General features: G+C 52.7%; 1 protein-coding gene across 9 annotated transcripts in view; it reads right to left on the bottom strand.

Annotated features, from left to right (window-relative positions):
• Tnrc18 (trinucleotide repeat containing 18) overlaps positions 1-23,265 on the bottom strand; it is a 102,170-nt gene that overhangs the window by 39,900 nt on the left and 39,005 nt on the right. For 5 of the 9 annotated variants that reach the window (XM_051161102.1, XM_051161101.1, XM_051161104.1 and 2 more), the window contains 8 exons: positions 12,096-12,192; positions 11,634-11,842; positions 11,248-11,394; positions 10,551-10,741; positions 9,167-9,596; positions 7,554-8,555; positions 1,129-1,304; positions 8-144 (listed from right to left, as the gene is read on the bottom strand). In XM_051161102.1, the coding sequence (XP_051017059.1) occupies positions 8-144; positions 1,129-1,304; positions 7,554-8,555; positions 9,167-9,596; positions 10,551-10,741; positions 11,248-11,394; positions 11,634-11,842; positions 12,096-12,192 (2,389 nt within the window). The remainder of the gene's footprint in view (positions 1-7; positions 145-1,128; positions 1,305-7,553; positions 8,556-9,166; positions 9,597-10,550; positions 10,742-11,247; positions 11,395-11,633; positions 11,843-12,095; positions 12,193-23,265) is intronic. The other 4 variants (XM_051161103.1, XM_051161106.1, XM_051161108.1 and 1 more) reach the window with 1 other exon arrangement.

Here is a 23,265-nt window from a genome sequence, read left to right as displayed (position 1 = left end):
CACTCACCCAGAGTCCCGGCGTCTCTGGAGCTTGACCAGCTCACGCTGTTTCTCTTTGTACCGCCGCTGGACCTCTGCCAGTCGCATCCGGAAGTCCAGTTCCAGGGCATCCATGTCCTCCAAGGAAGACTTCATAGCAAACATCTGGAAAGGGTACCAGGAGGAAGGGGAGACAAATGAGGATGCTGATGTCCCGCCCCCTTGTCAAACACTGTCTGGATCTCATTGCTGTGTCCCTTCTTATTGGTGGGTTGGTTTTTTTTTTATTTTATTAATTTATTCTTGTTACATCTCAATGGTTATCCCATCCCTGTGTCCTCCCATTCTTCCCTCCCTCCCCTTTTCCCCCTATTCCTCTCCCCTATGACTGTTCCTGAGGGAGATTACCTCCCCCTGTATATGCTCATAGGGTATCAAGTCTCTTCTCGGTAACCTGCTGTCCTTCCTCTGAGTGCCACCAGGTCTCCTGGTGGGTTGGTTTTTAGAAGCAGTGTCTCCTGTAGCCCAGGGCAGGCCTCAAACTTAGCAGGTAGCCAAGGATGACCTTGAACTTCTGATCCTCCTGTCTCTACTTGCTGAGTGCTGAGATCACAGGTGAGCACCACTGTTTCTAGTTTCTGCAATGCTGGGCTCAGACTCAGGGGTTCCAGGATTACACTGTACTTCAGGTTGGTTTGGAACTCACTAAGTAGCCTAGCCTGGCCTGGAACTCTCAGCAGTCCTCCTGTCTCAGCCTTGCAGTTGCTGGGGTGACAGACAGGTAAGCCATCATCAAGCCAAGTCATTCCATCATGGATCCTTGCGTTCTATGGACCTCGCGTTCCTCTCTATGTTCAGGCCCCACCCCCGCCCCCTCCCCCACCCCTCCCACACTGCCAACTTTGCCAGGCAGCATGAGCACTTTTGACAACTAAACCCATCCAGCAGTACGCATTTAATGAGGTAAATAGCAAGTGTGTCGTTTATGCACGTGGGTGGGGCTCGCAGTGGACAGCTAAGGATGGCCCCAGGCCGCATTTCCAGTCTGCCTTCATAGGAGAGCCAAGAAAAGGAAATCGGCCCACTGTGGCCACGTAGCAAGAAAGTGAGGGGCTCCTGGCCACCAGCCTCTGCCCCTCAGGAACTCACCCGCTCTTCTTTCTTTTGCATCCAGCTGTACTTCTTGTTGGAGTTGAGTTCCCGCGGGAGCCGCAGGTTCTTGAGTGGGTCTGAGAAGGGGCTTTCTAACACCTCCTTCAGCATGTGGCTGCTGGCCGCCAGCAGGCTCTCCAAGGACGGTCGTACAACCAGGTTTGGCTCTGTAGCTGGGGAGGCAGAAGAGACCTGGGAGTCAGTGCTGGGACCTGGACCACGGGCAAGATGGCTACACTCACCTGGCCAGCCATCCTGAGGCCACACAGCACTGATGTACTGGACTGAGGCCATCCTGGGATATTATGGGATGTAAGACACAGTATCAAAGACAAGAGTAAGGCTGGGCCCTGGGATATGGGATAGTTTTGTCCCTGCGCTGTGTGTGAAAGGTCAGGAACAAATACCTCAGAGTGGCCAAAAGCTGCCAGAGGTTCCTTCCCAGGACAATAGATGCTTCTACTTAGATTCCTCTTTAGTGAGTGTGTGGCTTCCCGTGTCAGGGAAGCAGGTGTGGTTCGCACCTGTCACCCCAGCACTCAGAAGGGTTAGGCAGGAGAACTGAGCTCAGGCTGTATAGAGACCCTCTCACCAATCAACCAGACAAGCAAGCAAGCAAACAAAAAAATCCCAGGGAGAGGGGAGCACAAACGGCTGAAGAGACAGCTCAGCAGGTAAGGGAGTGTGCTGCTCTGCAGAAGACCTGAGTTCAATTGCCCGGCCAGGCAGCTCACAGCCACCTGTAACTCCAGCTCCTGAGAGATCCAACCCTGCTGCACCTGCACACTCACACTCACACACACACACTTACATACAAATACACACACACAGACACACATACTTAAATACACACACGCACATATACACACACATACACATAATATACCACGCACAGATACACAGACACATATTTATATACATATACACAGACACACACATAATACACACACACACACACACACACACACACATTATATATAATTAAAGGCCAGGCATGGGGATATACACTTTAATTCCAGCATTGCGGAGGCAGAGGCAGGTGGGTCTCTAGGATTTTAAGGCCAGCCTCATCTACAAAGTGAGTTCCAGGACACAGCCACAGCTACACAGAAAAACCCTATCTTGGGAAAAAAAAAAAAAAAAAGGTGCCATGGCACACGCCTTTAATCCCAGCACTCGGGAGGCAGAGGCAGGTGGATCTCTGTGAGTTCAAGACCAGCCTGGCCTACAAAGCAAGTCCAGGTTACACAGAGAAATCTTATCTCAAAAAAACCCAGGCGTGGGAGGGGCGCAGCGTGGCTGGAGGGAGGGAATTTAAAGCACAAACTGCACTAGGGAAGTGGCTGGTGAGGAGAGTGTTCACTGTGCGGCTGAGGCACTGAACACGAATACCCAGAATGCACAGTAGCGCGTGCTTACAGTTCCAGTGTGAGTCAGGCAGAAGACATTTCCCAGAAGCCTGGAGAACCAGCTACCTGGCGGATCCTGTGGCGGACGGGGTATAAGGGGAAAACAGGCACCAGAGGTTGTCCTCACACCTCCATGCGCCTGCCTGTGCGCATCAGCACGAACACACACGCGTGTGCGCACAGAACACACACAGGCACACAAAAACACATATTTTAACAAGCACACATCCTGGGAAAAGGTGCAAAAGCCCGACACAAAGTCTCTTCTGGGGAGGACAGGATGAAGTGCATGCTCGAGTTCCAGGGAAGCACTCATGTCCCAACACTCTGACACACTCAGCCTCCTATGTAAATATTAAAACACAACGGGAGGCCTACGGATAGCGGTGCCATCCACAGTGTTGCCTAGGATGCACCAAGCCCTACATTCAATCCCCAGCACCATATAAACAGGCCTGATTAATTTTGTTACTTAGTGTGTGTGTGTATGTGTGTGTGTGTGAGTCATATTCTCTCTCATACACATATACACACAGACAGCGTGCACATGGAAATCAAAGGACAACCTTCTAGGAACTGGTCCTCTCCTTCCATCCTGAGCTACAGAGACTCGAACTCAGGTCTTCAGACTTAGCAGCAAGCACCCTACTCGTTGGGCCATCTCACAGGCCCTCACCTTGTTTCCAAATTGACATTTTCTTTTTTTTAATCTAAAAGTTAAGCAATTATTTTTGCACCATCCAAGCATGCTTAAGAAAAAAAAAAAATGCAATCAGCCACATCTGAAGGCCGAGAGGCTTAGCATGAATAATCCCAGGATTTACAGAATAATCAGGGCTTCGCAGCCCTGTGCCCAGTGCAGGTTGGATTCCTCCGCTGTCCCGTCACACTCACTGAACCACTGACATGTCCCTACTTTCCCCACTAGATGTCAGCAGAGCTCTCCTGACCTGGTGACAACCAGCACTGCTACTGCCAACAACATCCCAGCCTCCCCGTCACGGGAAATCAGAGGTTTGGGTTGTTTGTTTCAACTTTTCCTCCTTTCTTTTTAAAAAAATTTTATCTGTGTGATTATTAACTTTTTATGTAACTTTGGCTGACCTGAAAATCACTATGTAGACCAGGCTGGCCTTGGACTCCTAAAAATATAATGGCTGCCTCTGGGATTAAAGGTGTATGTACCTCCACACCCAGCTACTTTTAAATTTTTATTATTTTTTTATGTTTTGCCTCTGTGTGTGAGTGCAGGCATGTGTGTGTGCATGGATGAGAGAGAGAGAGAGAGAGAGAGAGAGAGAGAGAGAGAGAGAGAGAGAGAGAGAGAGAGAGAGATTGGTGCCAGCAGACAGCAGAGAGGCCAGAAGATGGTCTCCTGGAACTGAATTTACAAGTGGTTGTAAACTGCCCATGTGGCTGCTAGGAATCAAACCAGGTCCTCTAGAAGAACGGCCAGTGTTCTTTACCACTGAGCCATCTCTCTAGTTCCATTCTTTCTTTTTTGTTTTGAGATAGCATCTCCTACAGTCCAAGGTGGTCTGGACACAGGAGTCTGACCTTGAACTCCAGCTACTCCTGCCCTTGCTTCCTGAGTGCCGGAGGACAGGCTGTCCCACCACACCCGGCTTACGGAACCAGGGCTCTATGCATGACAAGGCAGGGACTCTACCCTGAGCTGCATCTTCAGACTTTTTAAATTTTTTTTTAATTTTTTTTACTGTGCAACAGTTCCTCGGGCTGGCTTTGAACTCACTCTGTACATAAGCCTTCACACCTCATGCCTCAGGCACAGCTGGATGACAGCCCTGGGCCACCGGCAAGTGGTTTTCATCTTTACATGTTTGGTTGTGAGCCGAGCTGAGCCGAGCCTTGAACAGCTGAGCCATCTCTCCAGCCTGGCTTTTATTTTTACATATCCTTAGGTAAAGGAAGACGACACAGTGGGAGTTGAACCTACCAGGTTAATAGCACTTTAGACTGAAGCAGCCTAGTGCTGCTCCACCCACCCCCATCACGTCAAAGTCCTCAGTGGGAGGGACGAAAGTTTGCCAGGTCTTTCTCCAATCAAACAACCAGCCTGGCTCACCCAACACTCCCCAGGGCACAAATGCCAAGCCGGGCTTTACTGATATGGTTGCAACCCCTAACATAGTCTAATCCCAGTCATCTCGGTACAGGTGAGAGCCTCCTGCCTCAGCCTCCCAAATGCTTGGCACCACAGGTGTGCGCCATCCCAACCAACCCCATAGGTACAACGAGGCACGGCCTATGTAGAGGGTTCCTACAAGAGGTAGCCGAGTTAGAGTATTAGGGTGAAAGCCCTAACCCAATATGGATGGTTTCTTCCAGAGGAAGTCAAAGTCTAAAATGAAGGATTACAAACCAATGAGAAAGGCCTGACGAGGTCCACCTCAGACTTACTATCTCAGCACTCGGGAGGACGAGGCAGAGGAATTGCTGCAGGTTCTAGGCCAGCCTGGGCTACGTATCTGTCTTTTAAGAAAAAGAAATGAGCTGGGCGTGGTGGCGCCTTTAATCCCAGCACTCGGGAGGCAGAGGCAGGCGGATCGCTGTGAGTTCAAGGGCAGCCTGGTCTACAAAGTGAGTCCAGGACGGCCAAGGCTACACAGAGAAACCCTGTCTCGAAAAAACCAAAAAAAAAAAAAAAAAAAAAAAGAAAAAGAAAAAGAAAAGAAAATCTCTAGTCACTGACAAACTGTTCAAGCAATCCCAGCAAATATGTACATCAGCTTGTGGTTGTCACAACTAGGGGTGACCTAGAGAGGGGCCCGGCTGTTGCTCACTGCTGGCCTTTGGTTTGGGGGTTTATCTCTAGCAGTATGGGGAGAGAGGTCCCTCAAAAAAAAAAAAAAAAATCAACAGGGGTCTAGTGTGCAGGTTCATGAAGGCAACCCCTGCTGTGCGCGCGCACATGAGCGTTGCGTGTGCATTCATGTGTGAATGCTCGCGTTCCTGCGGTACACATGTGGAGGGGTTCAGACACACACAGTCACGTGTCAGTCCTTCCCTCCCTCCTTGTCTGAGAAAGGATTTTCTGTTGTTGTGTTCTCAGCAGGTTCGAAGGCCACTGGACTCCTGCAATTCTCCTGCCTCTGCCTCCCAGCTTGTTGTAGCAACAAAGCAATTTCAGATGCGCGTCCCCACAGCCAGCTTTCTATGGCCTCTAGGAACTGGAACTCGGGTCCTCACATGTATGTGGCAGTGCTCTTAGCCTTGGCACCATCTCCCCAGGGGCCCGGCTGCAGGTTTGTGTACTGGCAAAAGCATGAGCCCCAGTGGGCCCATGACGAGGGATCTCAGAGTTCTTCCTGGGGCTTCCAGGAAAGACGCAAGACTCGGGCCAGCTGAGCAGGCCAACGGGCATGGGAGAAATTACTAGAGGCCCCGGTGAGGGCAGTGAGGCTGGCAAAAATGAGGTCAACAGAGAGAAAGAAAAAAATTGGAACAGGGAAGGAGAGAGAAGTAGAAGAAGGAAGAACCAACTGGGCATGCCCAGAAGGGGGGGAAAAAAAACAAACAAGGGCTGGAGGGATGCCTCAGAGGTTAAGACTAATGACTGCTTTTCCAAAGGTCCTGAGTTCGATTCCCAGCAACCACATGGTGGCTCACAACCATCTATAATGAGATCTGGATCTGGTGCCCTTCTGGTGTGCGGGCACACATTCAGACAGGATACTGTATACATAATAAATAAATAAATCTTTAAAAAAAAAAAAAAAAAACCTCAAGATGACTTAATTCAAGTACGCAGATCCAGTTGTACCTAATGCTACTTCATTACTGCTCAACTTTGGTTCCATGAGCAAACAAATTCTTCTCTGCCTTTTTGGGGGGAGGGGAGACAGGATGTAACATAGCCTGGCCTGCCCTCAAACTCAGTAGGTAGCTAAAGAAGACCTTAAGTTTGGGTCCTCCTGACTCCATCTCTCAAGTGTTGGGCTTACATGCCTATCCATACATGCGGAGCAAGCGCTCTACCAACTGAGCTACATTCCGGTTATTATATTACATTTATTCACGTATGTGTACACGCGCGTGCATACACACACACATGGAACAGCACATGTGTGCAGCTCAGAGGACAACTTTTGGGAATCATTTCTCTCCTACTATGTAGGTTCTGGGGGCTCAAGACCATCAAGGCTTAGTGGTAGGTACCTCTCCCCCGACCCCGACCCAGCATCTCAGAAATCCTGCTCTCATACAATATAGATCGTAACAGGGGAAGGAGGTGGGACTGGAGGCCTAAGTCCATCAAAACGGCACCTCTAGTTACATATTTTCTCACTCCTCCCATCTCCATGGTTAATAATGGCTAGAGCAAGCACTCTACCACTGAGCTACACTACAGTCCCTCACTGGGGGATTCTAGGCAGGGGCTCTACCACTGGACCATGCCCCAGCCCCTCACTGGGGGATTCTAGGCAGGTGCTCTACCACTGAGCCACACCCCAGCCCCTCCCTGGGGGATTCTAGGCAGGTGCTCTACCACTGAGCCACAACGCCAGCCCTCTTTTTACTTTTTATGTTTAGAATAGGACCTCAATTAGTTGCCTAGGCTAACCTTGTATTCTCTAGCTCAGACTGGCCATAAACTCCCAATCCTTCTGCCTCAGCCTCCCATATAACTTGGATGATAGGCCCATGGCACTAAGCCTGGTTTTACAGTTACAAGAGGAACAAAGCAAAAGAGTGTGAAATAAAACATATACTTGGGGGGCCTTGGGAGTTTTTAAGAAAAAAAAATCTATCAATGTATTCTGTTGCCCCTGGCTGGCCTGGACCCTGCTGTGTACACCAGGCTGACCTAGAACCAGAGATGGACCTGGGTCTCCAGGTTCAGACACTGGGCTCTGGGACAAGCAAGTCACAGGTCAAGAATACTGAGGTGAAAGGCATGCACCCCCACCACCTTCTTCTATAAATCTTCTGCTGGCGGGGGGGGGGGGGGGGAACGACACGAATACCGGAAGCCTTCAGCCCAGCGCTTACCTGTGACCTCCTGGCCTCTCCTGTCCAGCTCCAACTCTGCTATCTCACTCAGCAGGGTGATGCCCTGCAGGAAGCCATGTTCCAGGACGACGGTGGGGGCTGCGTCCAGCTTCTCCCCGGCTGGGACCCCTGTACCCAGGGAGGGTAGAGGCCTGGCCTGAGGCAGCTCGGCAGCAGCCGCTAGTGCATTCATGCCAGCCAGTGGGTCCTCCAGGCCTGGCAGGAATGATTCAGAGTGGGTCTCTTCCAGATAGCAGGTGCTGCCGGGAGCAGGGGCAGCCTCCTGGGCCTCCAGGTTCAGACACTGGCTCTCTGGGACAGGCAAGTCACAGTCTGAGAGCTTTAGGCTAGGCTGAGGCTCGGTCAGGGATGGCTGGGGCAGGCTATCCTCAGGCCCTGCGTCTGCCGTGGGCCTCTCCATTGGCACATCCAGGGGCACCTCCACCGGCTCTTCCTTAGTCTCCACCAGCGGCTCAGGTGTCAGCGGTGTCCCCAGTTCCAGGGCAGCCATGCAGGATTCCGTCCTACCCGGTAGCTCTACCTGCGGTTCAGCCACCTGTGCAAAGTCTGATGCTTCAGAGGGCTCCTGGCAGCCCTGAGCTGCTGTGTGCAATGCCTGGGCCTCTAGCAGGCCACCTCCACAACCAGCAGCAGGACTCACAGCCACCATGGTCTCCGGGGGGACAGGCAGGGCCAGTGGTGACTCCAGGGGAGGCAGCTCCGTGGGGCCCTCTTCGATATCCTCAACCTCAGCCTTCACCTCGCGGTTGGCCAGCGGCTCTTCCTCTGGGCTGTCCCGAGGTGGCTCTGGAATCTTAGAGGGTGACAGGCAGATGGGCTTGTCTTCGGGAGACAACGCCAGGCGCTCAGGTCCATCAGCGGGGAGGGGCACATCAGGGGCGAGGCCATCAGCATCAGCAGCCGCTGTGGGCTGCAGCAGGAAGGGGTAGGGTCTCCCATAGTGTGGTGGCAGGGCTTGGAATGGGTACCTGGGAGGGATATCTGCCAAGAACAGAAGAGACAAAATATAGCCAACTGCCTTCTGCTTGATCAGCTGCAAGGTGGGGAGCACCCCCCTAAATTCCCCCATCCTACTCCCTCACCTCAACCCCCTCCCTATCCCCTTCCCTCCTGATCCTGAAGTAACCCAGGAAGGACCCTTCTACATGTCTGAGCCTTGGAGAGCAAAAGCAACCACCATCTTGTCCTCAAGGGTCTAAACAGTTGTAAGGGTGAACCGAGACTGGACCAGAAGCAAATGCTTAAAGGTCTATGAAGGCCCATCAGTTAGACCAGACTGTATCTCACTCCAATAAAGCATGTGTTCAAAAAACATCATAGTAGCTGGGCATTGGTGGCGCATGCCTTTAATCCCAGCACTCATGAGGCAGAGGCAGGTGGATCTCTGTGAGTTCGAGTCCAGCCTGGTCTACAAAGCAAGTCCAGGACAACCAAGACTACACAGAGAAGAAACTCTGTCTCAAAAAACCAAAAGAATAAAATAAAATAAGTGAGCATACAAAGAGACAACGTTTAGTGAGAGAACCAGGCCACCAGTGACACTCAGGAATTCACTGTCCCATGGCCAGGCAGCTGCTGTCCTGCACTCCCACCTGTGAACAGGGCCTGGAAGGGGCTAGGAGTCTCCTTCTCCAATTCCCGGTCTTTCTTCTCCACCACATTCTCAGGAGCCTCTTCCTTTCGGGTGAGGCTGGGGGTAGGTGGTGGGGAGGCAGGCGGCGGGCTGCTGGGGTGCGAGCTAGGCGTGGCGGGATAGGTGTAGGCCGGCGGCTTAGACACATCCTCCACTTTCTGGATAACCTTGGCCTTCAGAGCAGTCACGGGGGAGGCTCGGGGAGACGGGGGTGGGCTCATGGCCTTGCCGTGTGTGCCTGTGGAGCCAGTAGCCAGCCCAGCAGGCTTGCGGGGCAGCAGGCCAGGGCCTGTGGCACTCAAGCCCGCCTTGCCCGTGACCTCCAGGCTCCTCTTATTTATCTTCTCCTCCATGTCAGTTCGATGCTCCTGTGCTTTCAATCGCTCCTGCTGAGGAAGGAGACAAGAGGTGGGCTCGGCACCTTAGGAACCATCACTGGCAGAGTCCCTGGAGCTTTCCGCTCCAGAGAATATCAGGCAAGATCCAATCTGCCACAGACATTCTACCGTAGCACGCGTGTAATAAACGTGGCATTCTACAGAACCCAGGGAGTGAGTCGGGGGCAGGGCACAGAGCCCTGGCTGGTTCAAAAAGGGCCTAAAATCCCTTGATGCTGGATGAGCGAAGAATTCCGTATAAAGACTCCAGCCCAGCTGGGACCCTCACAGCTCAAGCCAGGAGCCCCTAACAACAACGGAAGCGCCCACACCCCGCACTCATGGCGAACCGCTTACTACCTGCTCAGTACCTCACTGGGGAAGAAGAACCCACTAAGGCGTCTAACAGCAAAATGAGAAACCCACATCTAGGACAGGCAGGACTTACAGGGGCCCAGCAGCTAGTGCCCCAAACGCCACAGAACAGCTCTACACACTTGCCGCTCCCATGACCACCTGCCCCTAAAAGCGAACTCACTAACCATTACTAACTAGGGCCTCTGCTTCCTGGAAGCAGAAACTTCAAGACCAGAGACGTTAAGTCACTTGCTGGAGGACACAGAGCCTGAAAAATATCTACTACCCAGCTGACTACTCCAGGGCAACTACTGCCCAGAGACAGGGAGGGCCCTCTGAGACCCTTTGGGTGTCCAGTACAAACATCTCCAATCCATAGGTCACCTCCATCTTTTTCCCCCCCAGTCCCCGCTGCCTACCAGGTCCTCTCCATGCTAGGTGCAATCCCCTGTACCCTGGGCCCTCTGTTCAGATGCTGACACACACACACACACACACACACACACACACACACACACACACACTCCAAGGCAGCTCTCCCTGGACTGCCACTCTCTTCAGGTTGTGTGGCTTAGGGTGTCTGCCTCCCACCACAGGGCCAGGACTCACCACCAGCTGTGCACTCCGCTGCAGTTCCAGGGCCTGGGCTGCCTGCTGCTGCAGGTACAGAAGCTCTTGCTGCCGCAGAAAGTGCTGCTGAGAGAAAAGCTGCAACTGCTGGGCGTGGTGCAGTGGGCTTCGGCCCGGTGGGTACAGGGCCGGCCAGAGGGGAGGCACTGCCGCTCGCTCCATCAGCTCAGCTGTGGAGACAGACAACAGGGAGCTACACCCACACGGTCCCAGTCTCCAGAGGGAGATGCCGAGATCCAATGCACACAGCCAGGCAATGCCAAAGCTGAGGCCCCTGCTGGCTTCCCTGGCCTAGAACACCATCCTCCCTGTCCCCGCGCGCCCCCCCCCCCCGCCCCGCCACTATGCATATGTGCATTGCATCTCTGCCCGGACCCCCAAGTAGAATATCCTCAAAAGTCACAGTTGGAGTGTGCCAACCTGCAGGATGGTACCAAAGCCACCACGGAGACTTATACCCCATGATCTGTAGAGCGGGCTCCAGAAGGGACAAGGACACCCAGTCCCCACAGGTGACCCTAAACTGAATCCTCATGGAGTTTCTAAAATCTGTTCTCTGGACACAACTGAGATCCAGGCTTTCCTGGATGTACTTGTCCCCACCTCATATGCAGAGCTGCCCCTCCCCCATGGGAGGCCAGGAAAAGTCCCTGGTGGTGACCCAGGGGTCACTTACCAAAATGAGGCAGATGTTCACTAGGGATAACCACCAGCTGGCCAGACTGGGGGTCCCTGACGAACTGGTAAGCTGATGGCAAGGAGCCCCCTAAGCCAGGTGGGAACGCGGGAGCCATGCCCTGGTGTAGAGACGGGGGTCCCAGGCCTGGGGGGGGGGGGAGAAGGGGAAATCCAATTTTACATCAATGTCAAGAGGTTCCTGGTCCATTAACAGCACTGTAGTCCCAGATCTCCACTGAGAATCCCAAAAGGAAAATAAAAAGTCCAGGCAGACTGGGAACAGGTGTGCTGTGTGCGTCCCACCTTACTAGGAAGTAGAGAAAGACTAAGCCAGCCCTACCTAGCCTTCCGTCAAGGAGAGAAACCCCATGAAGCTGCACTCACCGTAAGGGTGTCCAGCAAGCCACATGGATGTGCTGCCTGAGCGAGGCAGCCAGGGGTGCGTGGCCAAGTGAGCTGCAGGGTCAGCAGACCAGCGTCCTGAGCCTGCCAGCGTCGTCGGGCCCCCAGTCACCATGAGGTTGGGGTTTAGACCATTGGGAGCACAGCTGGTGGGGTGTAGGCGGGCCAAATCAGCCAATTCCTTACTTTCTCTGCAGAGGCAAACAGAGCTTATAGGAACAGCTGGTGGCGCAGGAGAAGGAGAGGAGGAGGAAGAGGTCCACAGCCCAAGGAGTACACAGGGTGAGCCTGCAGACAGTGAAAGCTCTTCCCCACTGGCTGGAAGGGACTTCAGTCACACAGATGGACAAGGCCAGGATGGCTGGCTCTCAAAGGCCAGAGGCTAGCTCATCACCCTGACTCCAGGAGCCCTCAGCCCCACTCTCGGGTTCCCTAAGCCCTCACCGGAGCAACTTCTCCTGGTCCCGGTCCAGCCGTGTCCCTAGCAGCCGGTCCTCTCGGTGCCTGGCTCGATCGCAGTCATCATCAGTCCTGCCATGCCCTGGGGACCAAAGGTGGTGGTGAGTCCCCTGCCAGCAGTTGTCCAGACTAAACTCCCATTACATCTCTCACCTATCACTGCCCTCCCCTCATACACCCTACAGTACACTCCAGCAACCCCTGTGAGGGTCTTTCTCCCAGCAACACAGCCTCTTATCACCCCTGAACCCCACTGAGGGGTCTTTGGTCCAGAAACTTCCCATCCATCCATCCCACCCCAGAAGCCTGTCTATTGCTTATACAGACTGAGACCAGCAGACACAGGTTTAAGCACAATAAAAGCCCATCAAACATAGGCGCAGTGGCGCACACCTTTGACCCCAGCACTCAGGAGGCAGAGGCAGGCGGATCCCTGAGTTAGGGGCCAGCCTGATCTAACAAGGGAGTTTCAGGACAGCCAGGACTACACAAAGAAACCCTGTCTCAAAAAACAAACAACTGGGGATAGTAGCCCACACCTTTGATCTCAACACTTGGTTGAGGCAGGAGGATAGATGTGAGTGTAAAGCCAGCCTGGACTATATATCAAATTCCAGGCTAGCCTGAGCTACAGAAAGATCCTGTCTCAAAGGATGGGAGGCAGTCAAGCAGTAGTGACGAATGCCCGTTCATAATCCCAGCACTCAGGAAGGCAGAGGCAGCTGGGTCTCTGTAAGTTCGAGGCCAGCCTGGTCTACAAAAAAAAAAAAAAAAAAGAGTCCCAGGACAGCCAGGGCTACACAGAGAAACCTTGTCGTGAGTCAGCAGGTGCTGGCAAGACTGATGCCCTGAGTTCAATCCCCAGAACCCACATGGTGGAAGGAAGGGAAACCAGCTCATACAGGTTGTCTTCTGACCTTGACACAATTGGGGTGACATACCCATGTGCCTGCACACACGCACGTGCACACACTCACACACACACACACTCACACACTAAGCAAACGGCATAAAGGGGAAGGGTTTGGGGGTGTGGCTCCGCTGGCAAACTGCTTGCCTAGTAGCTGCCCTCCTCCCCTTTCCCCCCCACCCCCGCCGCCGCTCCATTCCCTGTAGGAGGGTATACACGCAGAAGAGGATTTTTTTAAGTTCAAGGCCATCCTTGGCTCCAGGGCAAATTAAAAAACAATCTGGGCTACATGAGCCTCTATCTCAGTAAATAAATAAACTGATCACATAATGATACAATCAAAGTAGTCAGCCCTGGCCTGGCCCAGCAACGTCTCAGGTGACACAGACTGGCAACACAGATGGCTTGGGAGTCCCACTGCTGCGAACCCTGCCTGAGTGCCCTTGCCAAGGTATAGGGTAGGCCACGTTCAGGGTCCTCATAGGCCAAGGTCCCACTTGAGACGCAGCAACTGAGCTCCTGCACCTCATCTATCTCCCTGCACCCCCAAAAGCTCAGAGCCCTCGCCAAGACAAACTCAGAGACCGCAGACCCTTCGGTCTCCCTGGGAAGACCTCCAGAGCACAGGAGAAAAACTAGGAGAGGATGCAGCTGCCGTGTGAGCGCAGGACAGTGGCTCAGGGAGCGCACAGCCACGTGAGAGCACACACCCAAAGGCCAAGTGCGCTAGAGAGATAGCCAAACAACCTCATAAGGGACACGGACAGTCCCTAGAGGCAGATGGAGTGGGGCCAACAAGTCTACCTGACAGGAAGTTGAAAGTTGCCTAGAGCATCTAAAACAACAGGCCTAGCGCAGAGAAAACCCTGACCAATTTCAAGAGTCAAGAGGGGACAGAGGTGGAACACGGGAGGGAGGTGTCCCGGTTACCTGAAGGGTCCTCTCCCCACAGTCCATGGAAACAACTGCCAAGCTCTTTACTGACTCCAGTCAGTACAAAGTGAATGGACAGGTGAGGAAAGAAGGGAAGGGAAGAAAAGCAGGAAGCAGGGAACAGTGCCATCTGCAAATGGGGGTTGGCCCGGCAGGGGCACTCCTGGCCTCTGAGGCCATGGCGATCTCACACTGACTGGAATCCTCGCGTGACTGTTGTTAATCCTGCCAGCCCATCAGAATTCCCTAGCAGCCCAAGCTCTGGGCATGTCTATGAGGGGGGTCTCCAAGAGGAGTCACACTCCTGAGTGTGGGCACACCTATTACTTACTCCCTGGGTTGGCGACTCAGACTGAGTAAAGAGCAGTGTGGCCAGGGGATGGGTCAGTGAGCAGAGGCGCTTACAGGCAAGCCTGGCAGCCTAAGTTCAATCCCTGGGGCCTCAGTGGTGGAAGGAGAGAACAGATGCCGGCAAGCTGTCCTCTGACGTTGACATATGTGTGCATAATAGACAGACAGACAGAAAGACAGATAGATAGATAGATAAAAAGAGTTTGGGGTTTTTTGTTGTTTTTTTTTTTTTTCCAAGACTGGATTTCTCTGTGTAGCCTTGGCTGTCCTGGACTAGCTTTGTAGAACAGGCTGGCCTCGAATTCATAGAGATCCGCCTGCCTCTGCCTCCTGAGTGCTGAGATTAAAGGTGTGCGCCACCACGTCCGGCTGAAAATAAAAATTTTTAAATGTCAGCTTAATGTTGGCAGCTCTTTTTTTAGATTTAATTTATTTATTATGCACACAGTGCTGCGCCTGCATGTACACCTGCCTGACAGAAGAAGGCATCAGATCATGTTATAGATGGTTGTGAGCCACCATGTGGTGGCTGGGAACTGAACTCAGGACCTCTGGAAGAGCAGCCACTGCTCTTAACCTTGGAGCCATCTCTCCAGCCCTGAAAATAATTATTTTAGGAGAAGAAAGTGGGCCGGGCGGTGGTGGCACACACCTTTAATCCCAGCACTTGGCAGGCGGATCACTGTGAGTTTGAGGCTAGCCTGTTCTACAAAAGTAAGTCCAGGACAGCCAAGGCTACACAGAGAAACCCTGTCTCGGAAAAACAAAACAAAACAAAACACAAAACAAAAAGAAAGAGAAAGAGAGAAGAAAGTGGCTGGAAAGACAGCTCAGCAGTTAAGAGAACCGGTCATCATTATAAGAAGCAAAGATTAGGTCCCAACAATCCACGTGACCAACCAGGCATCTTGGACACACCTACAACTACAGCTCCAAGGGACCGGAGACAGGAGGATGGCTGGGGCTGTCTGACTGCCAGCTGGAGCCAAGAAGACATGAGCTCTGTCCAGCTTTGGAGAGACCCTGCCTCAAAGGCATGGTGGGAAAGGAATGGAGGACAACACCCAACGCCCTCTTCTGGCCTCCACACGTGGGTACGGGCACATGCACACAAACACGTGTGCAGAAACCAAGCAGTAACTCTTTAAAGGAGAAGGTGAGGTGAACTCCAGTATTCATCTCTCTCTCTCTCTCTCTCTCTCTCTCTCTCTCCCTCCCTCACTTTCTAACCTCTGATGCAATGTGACCAGGTGCCTCACGCTCCTGCCTGCCTCCCGCTTCCCACCATGAGGTACTGCACACTCAAACCGTAGGCCAAAGTAAACTCCTCCTTCCTTCCCTAAATAAATGCTTTTGTTGGATAGTCCATCAGAGCGACCAGAGAAGTAACTAGCACACATGTGTGAATGCGTGCACACACACACACACACACACACACACACACCCTCGAGCATAATAACAGCAAAAGGGTGGCAGGACCAACCAGAAGCTGGGGAGATGTCCGAGTTGCTGAGGTGGTCATTGTGAAAATGAAGACCTGATTTTGAATTTCTACAACCCATATTTAAAAACAGCACAAGCTGGGTGTTGGTAGTGCACACCTTTCCGTCCCAGCCATTGAAAGGTAGAGCCAGTTGGAGCTCTGTAAGTTTGAGGTCAGCCTGGTGTACAGAGTAAGTTCCAGGGCTACACAGAAAAACACTGTCTAAAAACAAAACAAAAAAAAAAACAAAACAAAAAAAAAAAAACTAAACAAACAAGCTAATAAATAAAATAGAGAGAACAAGCCAGGCATTGGTAGTGCACACTTTTAATCCTAGTCCTTGGGAGGCAGAGGTAGGTGGATCTCTGTGAGTCCAAGGCTCGCCTGGTCTACAAAGTGAGTTCCAGGGCATCCAGGGCTATGCAGAGAGGCCCTGACTCAAAATAACAGCAAGTAAACTGAACACAATAGCACAAAGCTGTAATTTCAGTGCCAGGGAGGCAGAGACAGAGGATCCCTCACTGTCCAGCCAGCCTAGCTAAAGCAGTCATAGACTGTCTCCAAACACAAGGTGGGGGCTAGAGAGATGGCCCACCAGTTATAAGCACTTGCTTTTCATGTTGAGGACCCATTTCCCAGCACCCCGCAGGCAGCTAAGAACCATCACTAACTCCACTTCCATGGGATCTGATGCCCTCTTCTAGCCTCTGAAAGCATTACAGCGCACGTGATGCACAGACATACATGCTGGCAAAATATTCTATTATACATAAAAAATAAATAAATCCCTCAGCTGGATGTGGTGGCACACCCCTGGAATCCCAGTACTCAGGAGGCTCTCTGTGAGTTCGAGGCCAGCCTGGTCTACAAAGTGAGTCCAGGACAGCCAGGACTGCACAGAGAAACCCTGTCTCAAAAAACCAAAAAGAAAAAAAGATCAACACCTCTGGCCTCTAGGAAGGCATATATGTATGCACGTGCACGCGCACACACACACACACACACACACAAACATGAATATACACACATAGAGACATACAGACACACACAGACATAAACACCCACACAAACATAAATATACACACATAGAGACATACAGACACACACAGACATAAACACACACACACACACATGAATATACACACATAGAGACATACAGACACACACAGACATAAACACACACACAAACATAAATATACACACATAGAGACATACAGACACACACAGACATAAACACACACACACATGAATATACACACATAGAGACATACAGACACACACAGACATAAACACACACACAAACATAAATATACACACATAGAGACATACAGACACACACAGACATAAACACACACACACACAGAGATACAAACATGAATATATACATAGAGACATACAGACACACACAGACATAAACACACACATACACAGATACAAACATGAATATACACACACAGACAGACAGACATAAACAAACACACACACACACACAACACACACACACACCAATGGCCTGACTAGAGGGCCTGTAGCTAGGGACCATGGGGAATCTGCCACTCTGAAGGGAACAGCAGGTTTGAGGCAGGGCCATAGGCACAGAGAGCCATTCAGAGTTCCACAGCTGTGCCTGGAAATCAGAGCCAGAGCAAGCTCATGCTTCCTTGTCCCTGGGGAGACGCCACGTCAACCAGGCTCCCACACTCCCAAGGGCTCAGCCATCTGGGAAGGACGTGCGTGCCACCAGTCTCTGTCTGAGACCAGCTGTGGGTACAAGGCTTGCTGCTGAGGCTCCAGGAGTGTAGCCTAGCCCCAGGGCCACAAACCTTCTATACACCCTGACTGAACTGCCCTGGGTTACTTCCTGTCCCTAGTGTCACCTGCCTCTAGACACCAACTCAGAGAAGCCTCCGTGCCCAAGGCCACTAGGCAGAGCTCCAAGCCACTCTCTGCAAACTGGCTAGCTCCCAAAGAAATGTGACATGACTGTCACGCCCAACCTCACGCTCTGAGGGCCCCTCCTCTTCTAGCTACACTTTGCAGCTCCCTTATGGCCTCTAAGCCCGGCTCATGGTCACTGCACAGAGCTAAGCCCCTACCCGGGCTCATGTCATGGGTCCGGATGTTCCCTCCACTCTCTGCACGTCAGTCACACGCCCACATCCCCTCCCATCTTAGGGACACATACACTCTGCTCCCTCCACACACAATGCCCTTCCAGTGGACTATCCAACACTGCTTCAGCTTCGGCTGTCCTCTCTCCCAGGAGGGAACGAGCCATCCTGACCACCTCTCCTCCATCACACTCCTCACTTCTCTCCCCCAGTGCACTGATCACTATGCCTGAGGTTGGCTCACCATCCAACTGCCTGCACGTGAGTGTGTGCAACACACTGCTCAGGTTCCAAGCACACCCCCGGCCCCGGCTGTCCATCTCCTCTCCACACAACACATAGCACATGCCAGGAAGGAGAGGGATCTGTGAGAGGAGTGAGAAGTGCAGAAGAAGAAGGATCTGCAAACACCCTGAGGCAGGAACCTGCAAAGGAACAGCGGGGAGGCAAAGGGAGTAAGCAGGAGAGTAAGGAGAAAGACAGATCGCAGTGGTAGAGCCCCTGCCTAGATTCCCCCAATGAGGGGCTGGGGTGTGGCTCAGTGGTAGAGCCCCTGCCTAGAATCCCCCAGTGAGGGGCTGGGGTGTGGCTCAGTGGTAGAGCACCTGCCTAGAATCCCCCAGTGAGGGGCTGGGGTGTGGTTCAGTGGTAGAGCACCTGCCTAGAATCCCCCAGTGAGGGGCTGGGGTGTGGCTCAGTGGTAGAGCCCCTGCGTAGAATCCCCCAGTGAGGGGCTGGGGTGTGGTTCAGTGGTAGAGCACCTGCCTAGAATCCCCCAGTGAGGGGCTGGGGTGTGGCTCAGTGGTAGAGCCCCTGCCTAGAATCCCCCAGTGAGGGGCTGGAGTGTGGCTCAGTGGTAGAGCCCCTGCCTAAAATTCCCCAGTGAGGGGCTGGGGTGTGGCTCAGTGGTAGAGCACCTGCCTAGAATCCCCCAGTGAGGGGCTGGGGTGTGGCTCAGTGGTAGAGCACCTGTCTAAAATTCCCCAGTGAGGGGCTGGGGTGTGGCTCAGTGGTAGAGCCCCTGCCTAGAATCCCCCAGTGAGGGGCTGGAGTGTGGCTCAGTGGTAGAGCCCCTGCCTAAAATTCCCCAGTGAGGGGCTGGGGTGTGGCTCAGTGGTAGAGCACCTGCCTAGAATCCCCCAGTGAGGGCTGGGGTGTGGCTCAGTGGTAGAGCACCTGTCTAAAATTCCCCAGTGAGGGGCTGGGGTGTGGCTCAGTGGTAGAGCACCTGCCTAGAATCCCCCAGTGAGGGGTTGGGGTGTGGCTCAGTGGTAGAGCCCCTGCCTAAAATTCCCCAGTGAGGGGCTGGGGCGTGGCTCAGTGGTAGAGCCCCTGCCTAGAATCCCCCAGTGAGGGGCTGGGGTGTGGCTCAGTGGTAGAGCACCTGCCTAGAATCCCCCAGTGAGAGGCTGGGGTGTGGCTCAGTGGTAGAGCACCTGCCTAGAATCCCCCAGTGAGGGGCTGGGTGTGGCTCAGTGGTAGAGCACCTGCCTAGAATCCCCCAGTGAGGGGCTGGGGTGTGGCTCAGTGGTAGAGCCCCTGCCTAGAATCCCCCAGTGAGGGGCTGGGGTGTGGCTCAGTGGTAGAGCACCTGCCTAGAATCCCCCAGTGAGGGGCTGGGGTGTGGCTCAGTGGTAGAGCCCTGCCTAGAATCCCCCAGTGAGGGGCTGGGGGTGGCTCAGTGGTAGAGCACCTGCCTAGAATCCCTCAGTGAGGGGCTGGGGTGTGGCTCAGTGGCAGAGCCCCTGCCTAGAATCCCCCAGTGAGGGGCTGGGGTGTGGCTCAGTGGCAGAGCCCCTGCCTAGAATCCCCCAGTGAGGGGCTGGGGTGTGGCTCAGTGGTAGAGCACCTGCCTAGAATCCCCCAGTGAGGGGCTGGGGTGTGGCTCAGTGGTAGAGCACCTGCCTAGAATCCCTCAGTGAGGGGCTGGGGTGTGGCTCAGTGGCAGAGCCCCTGCCTAGAATCCCCCAGTGAGGGGCTGGGGTGTGGCTCAGTGGCAGAGCCCCTGCCTAGAATCCCCAGTGAGGGGCTGGGGTGTGGCTCAGTGGTAGAGCACCTGCCTAGAATCCCCCAGTGAGGGGCTGGGGTGTGGTTCAGTGGTAGAGCACCTGCCTAGAATCCCCCAGTGAGGGGCTGGGGTGTGGCTCAGTGGTAGAGCACCTGCCTAGAATCCCCCAGTGAGGGGCTGGGGTGTGGCTCAGTGGTAGAGCCCCTGCCTAGAATCCCCCAGTGAGGGGCTGGGGTGTGGCTCAGTGGTAGAGCCCCTGCCTAGAATCCTTCACTGAGAGGCTGTGGCATGACTGAGTTAGTGTAAATAGGTAGCACACAAAAAAAGCATCCAGGACAAACAACTTCTTTAGCCCAAACTTCTTTTTTTTTTTTTTTTTTTAAGTTTTTCGAGACAGGGTTTCTCTAGGTAGCCTTGGCTGTCCTAGACTCACTTTGTAGCCCAGGCTAGCCTCGAACTCACAGTGATCCTCCTGCTTCTGCTTCCTGAGTGCTGGGCTTCAACCATATTCTCTTCTTACACACACACACACACACACACACACACACACACACACACACACACACTCATTTCTCTCTCTCTCTTCTCTGTCTCTCTCTCTCTCTCATGACCCTTGAGGACACAGGTCACGAGCCACTCTACACACAAGAGGATCACCCTACCATGTCATAGAACCCTATTCAGGGTAGAAGACTTGTCCCCTGTCACTCCATCCCAGAATAAGCAGGTGCTGCTGTAAAACCCCCACCAGCGGAGGACCAGCTCCCTTGGCTAGGTATCTCTGCTTAGAGCAGAGGCTCAGTCAGTCAGCAAACATCCACCAGGTACCACTCACTCAGACATCTATGTGAGAAGAATTCAGAGACAGGACAGACAAAGAGGAGCACATCCTGGTTCAAAGTCCAAAGCCTCAGCCGGGCGTGGTAACAAATGCCTTTAATCCCAGCACTCGGGAGGCAGAGGCAGGTGGATCTCTGTGAGTTCAAGGCCAGCCTGGTCTACAGAGCAAGTCCAGGATAGCCAAAGCTACAGAAAGAAACCCTGTCTCAGGGGGTAAAAAAAGGCCAAAGTCTGAGATGCTCTAAAGAGACATAAGGACACCCAGAGGTTAGTCAGGGACAGTCAACAAGGGGGTGGGTAGTGTTCTTCCAGGAAAACAGGCATGGGCCAGCTGGAGCACTAGGTAGTGTAAAGGATACTGGTAGCACAGGCCTTCAGTGAGCTCTTCACCAGGGCTACGTAGTGAGAACCCCATCTCCAAAAATGAAAACAGTGCTAGGAGAAAGACAAGGCCCAGTACTCCACCCCTGGGGCAGGGTGAGGCCCTGAAACCTGCTCTGATATGACAAAGGGGTCAGGAGTGCTAGGATGTCTCGGAAATCCGTCCAGGAGAGAGGCCGCAGAAGGGCCTGCTTACAAAGACCAGGGTACCCAGTAGGTGGCAGGAGGCAGGCTGGGGAGGGGAGGATCCCAGGGGACACACATACAAGGTCCCAGTGCAGCTCTGGGCGTCTAGTCTGGAAACTGCAAGAAGGAAACTTCCTTCCTTCGTAGGTGGCTTGGTCTGTGGTCCAAGAGGCTGGGGACATGAAGCAATGCCTGCCTTGAGGTCATACAAGGAAGGACCAGCTGGACATGACTTTTTTCCAGGACTTCACTCAGCTGGCCAAGCCATCACACAAGGACGAGCGTGTGTGTGTGTGTGTGTGTGTGTGTGTGTCTGTGTGCCTCTGAAGCCTGAGCCGGACGAGCGTGTGTGTGTGTGTGTGTGTGTGTGTGTGTGTGTGCGCGCGCGCGTGCACCTCTGAAGCCTGAGCCACAGGCCTTTAGCACAGCAGCAGGCTCTCGCTTAGCCGACACAGTACAAAGCTCAATAAACACATTGGAGCTAGGTCTCCAAAATACACCAGGACATGAGGATAAGGCCAGCACTTTAGAACGCTGAGGCAGGAGGATCAAAAATTTAAGGCTAAGCCGGGCGTGGTGGCACATGCCTTTAATCTCAGCACTTGTGAAGTAGAGGCAGGTGGATTGCTGTGAGTTCAAGGCCAACCTGGTCTACAAAATGAGCCTAGGACAGCCAAGGCTACACAGAGAAACCCTGTCTCGAAAAACCAAAAAAAAAGTTTGAGGCTAGTTTGGGCTCAGCCTCTGTGATAATAAGCAAGACCTTGTCTCAAAACAGAAAATTAAAGGGCCAGGGAGATGGCTTAACAGACACAGTGCTCGGCATGCAAGTATGAGGACAGATTCAGATCCCCACCACGCCTGGAAAAACCTCCTACTGTGAGATAGGAGGCGGAGTCTGAGGAATCCCTCAAAAGCCCACAAACCAGCTAAGCCAGCCTGGTGCCCACAGTTAATAAACAAGGTGGATGGCACGGACTAACACCCAAGATTGTCCTCTGAACTTAAAAACGTGCAAGAGGCATACACATGTCCACATATACAAATGCAAACACACACACAAAATAAATTAATATGAAAATGGAAGAGGGGGGGAAAAAAAAAAAGCCAAGCAAGATATTTGGGCGGATAAAATTTTGTTTGCCACACAAGCCTGATAGCCTGAATTTGATCCCCTGAACTCAGGGTAGAAGGAAAGAATCAACTTTAGGAAGTTATTCTCTGATCTCCATATGTGCACATGGCAAGCACATGTTTATACACTCATACCTGCACATGAGTGTACACACACACACACACACACACACACACACACGTCTGCATATGCACACACCCAGGCACGCACACACACATGCACACACTCATGCACACACACTGATAATAAACATTTAAAAAAGAACGCCAAGCATGGTGGCACATGCCTTTAATCCCGGCACTTGGGAGACAGAGGCAGGTGAATTTGAGGGCAGCGTGGACTACAAAAGCGAGTCCAGGACAGCCAGAGCTACACAAAGAAACTCTGTCTGGGGGGTGCAGGGAAGCAGCAGCAGCAGCCAGGGGTCTGGAGGGACAAGTCAGGAGGTAAAAGGGATATGATGCCCCCTTCCCACCTCTATGGGCACTAGTACACACATAACATGTACACACACACACACACACACACACACACACACATGCACGGACATTCTTTTTTTTTTTTTTTCCAGTTAAAAAAAGATTCACTTTCTGGGCATGATGGTGCACACCTTCAATCCCAGCACTCAAGAGGCAGAGGCAGGTGGATCACTTTGAGTTCAAGACCTGCCTAGTCTACAAAGCATGTCCAGGACAGCCAGGGCTACACAGAGAAATGCTGTCTCAAAAAAAAAAAAAAACCAACAACAAAAGATTACAAATACACAGGGAGCCGCCTCTTCCATTCACAAACATTCACTCATTCACCTATTTACACC

This window comes from Acomys russatus, chromosome 19 (genome assembly GCF_903995435.1).
Source record: "Acomys russatus chromosome 19, mAcoRus1.1, whole genome shotgun sequence".
Classification (NCBI taxonomy): domain Eukaryota; kingdom Metazoa; phylum Chordata; class Mammalia; order Rodentia; family Muridae; genus Acomys; species Acomys russatus.
Note: the sequence above shows the minus strand (reverse complement) of the source record. Positions and strands in the feature narration are given on the sequence as shown.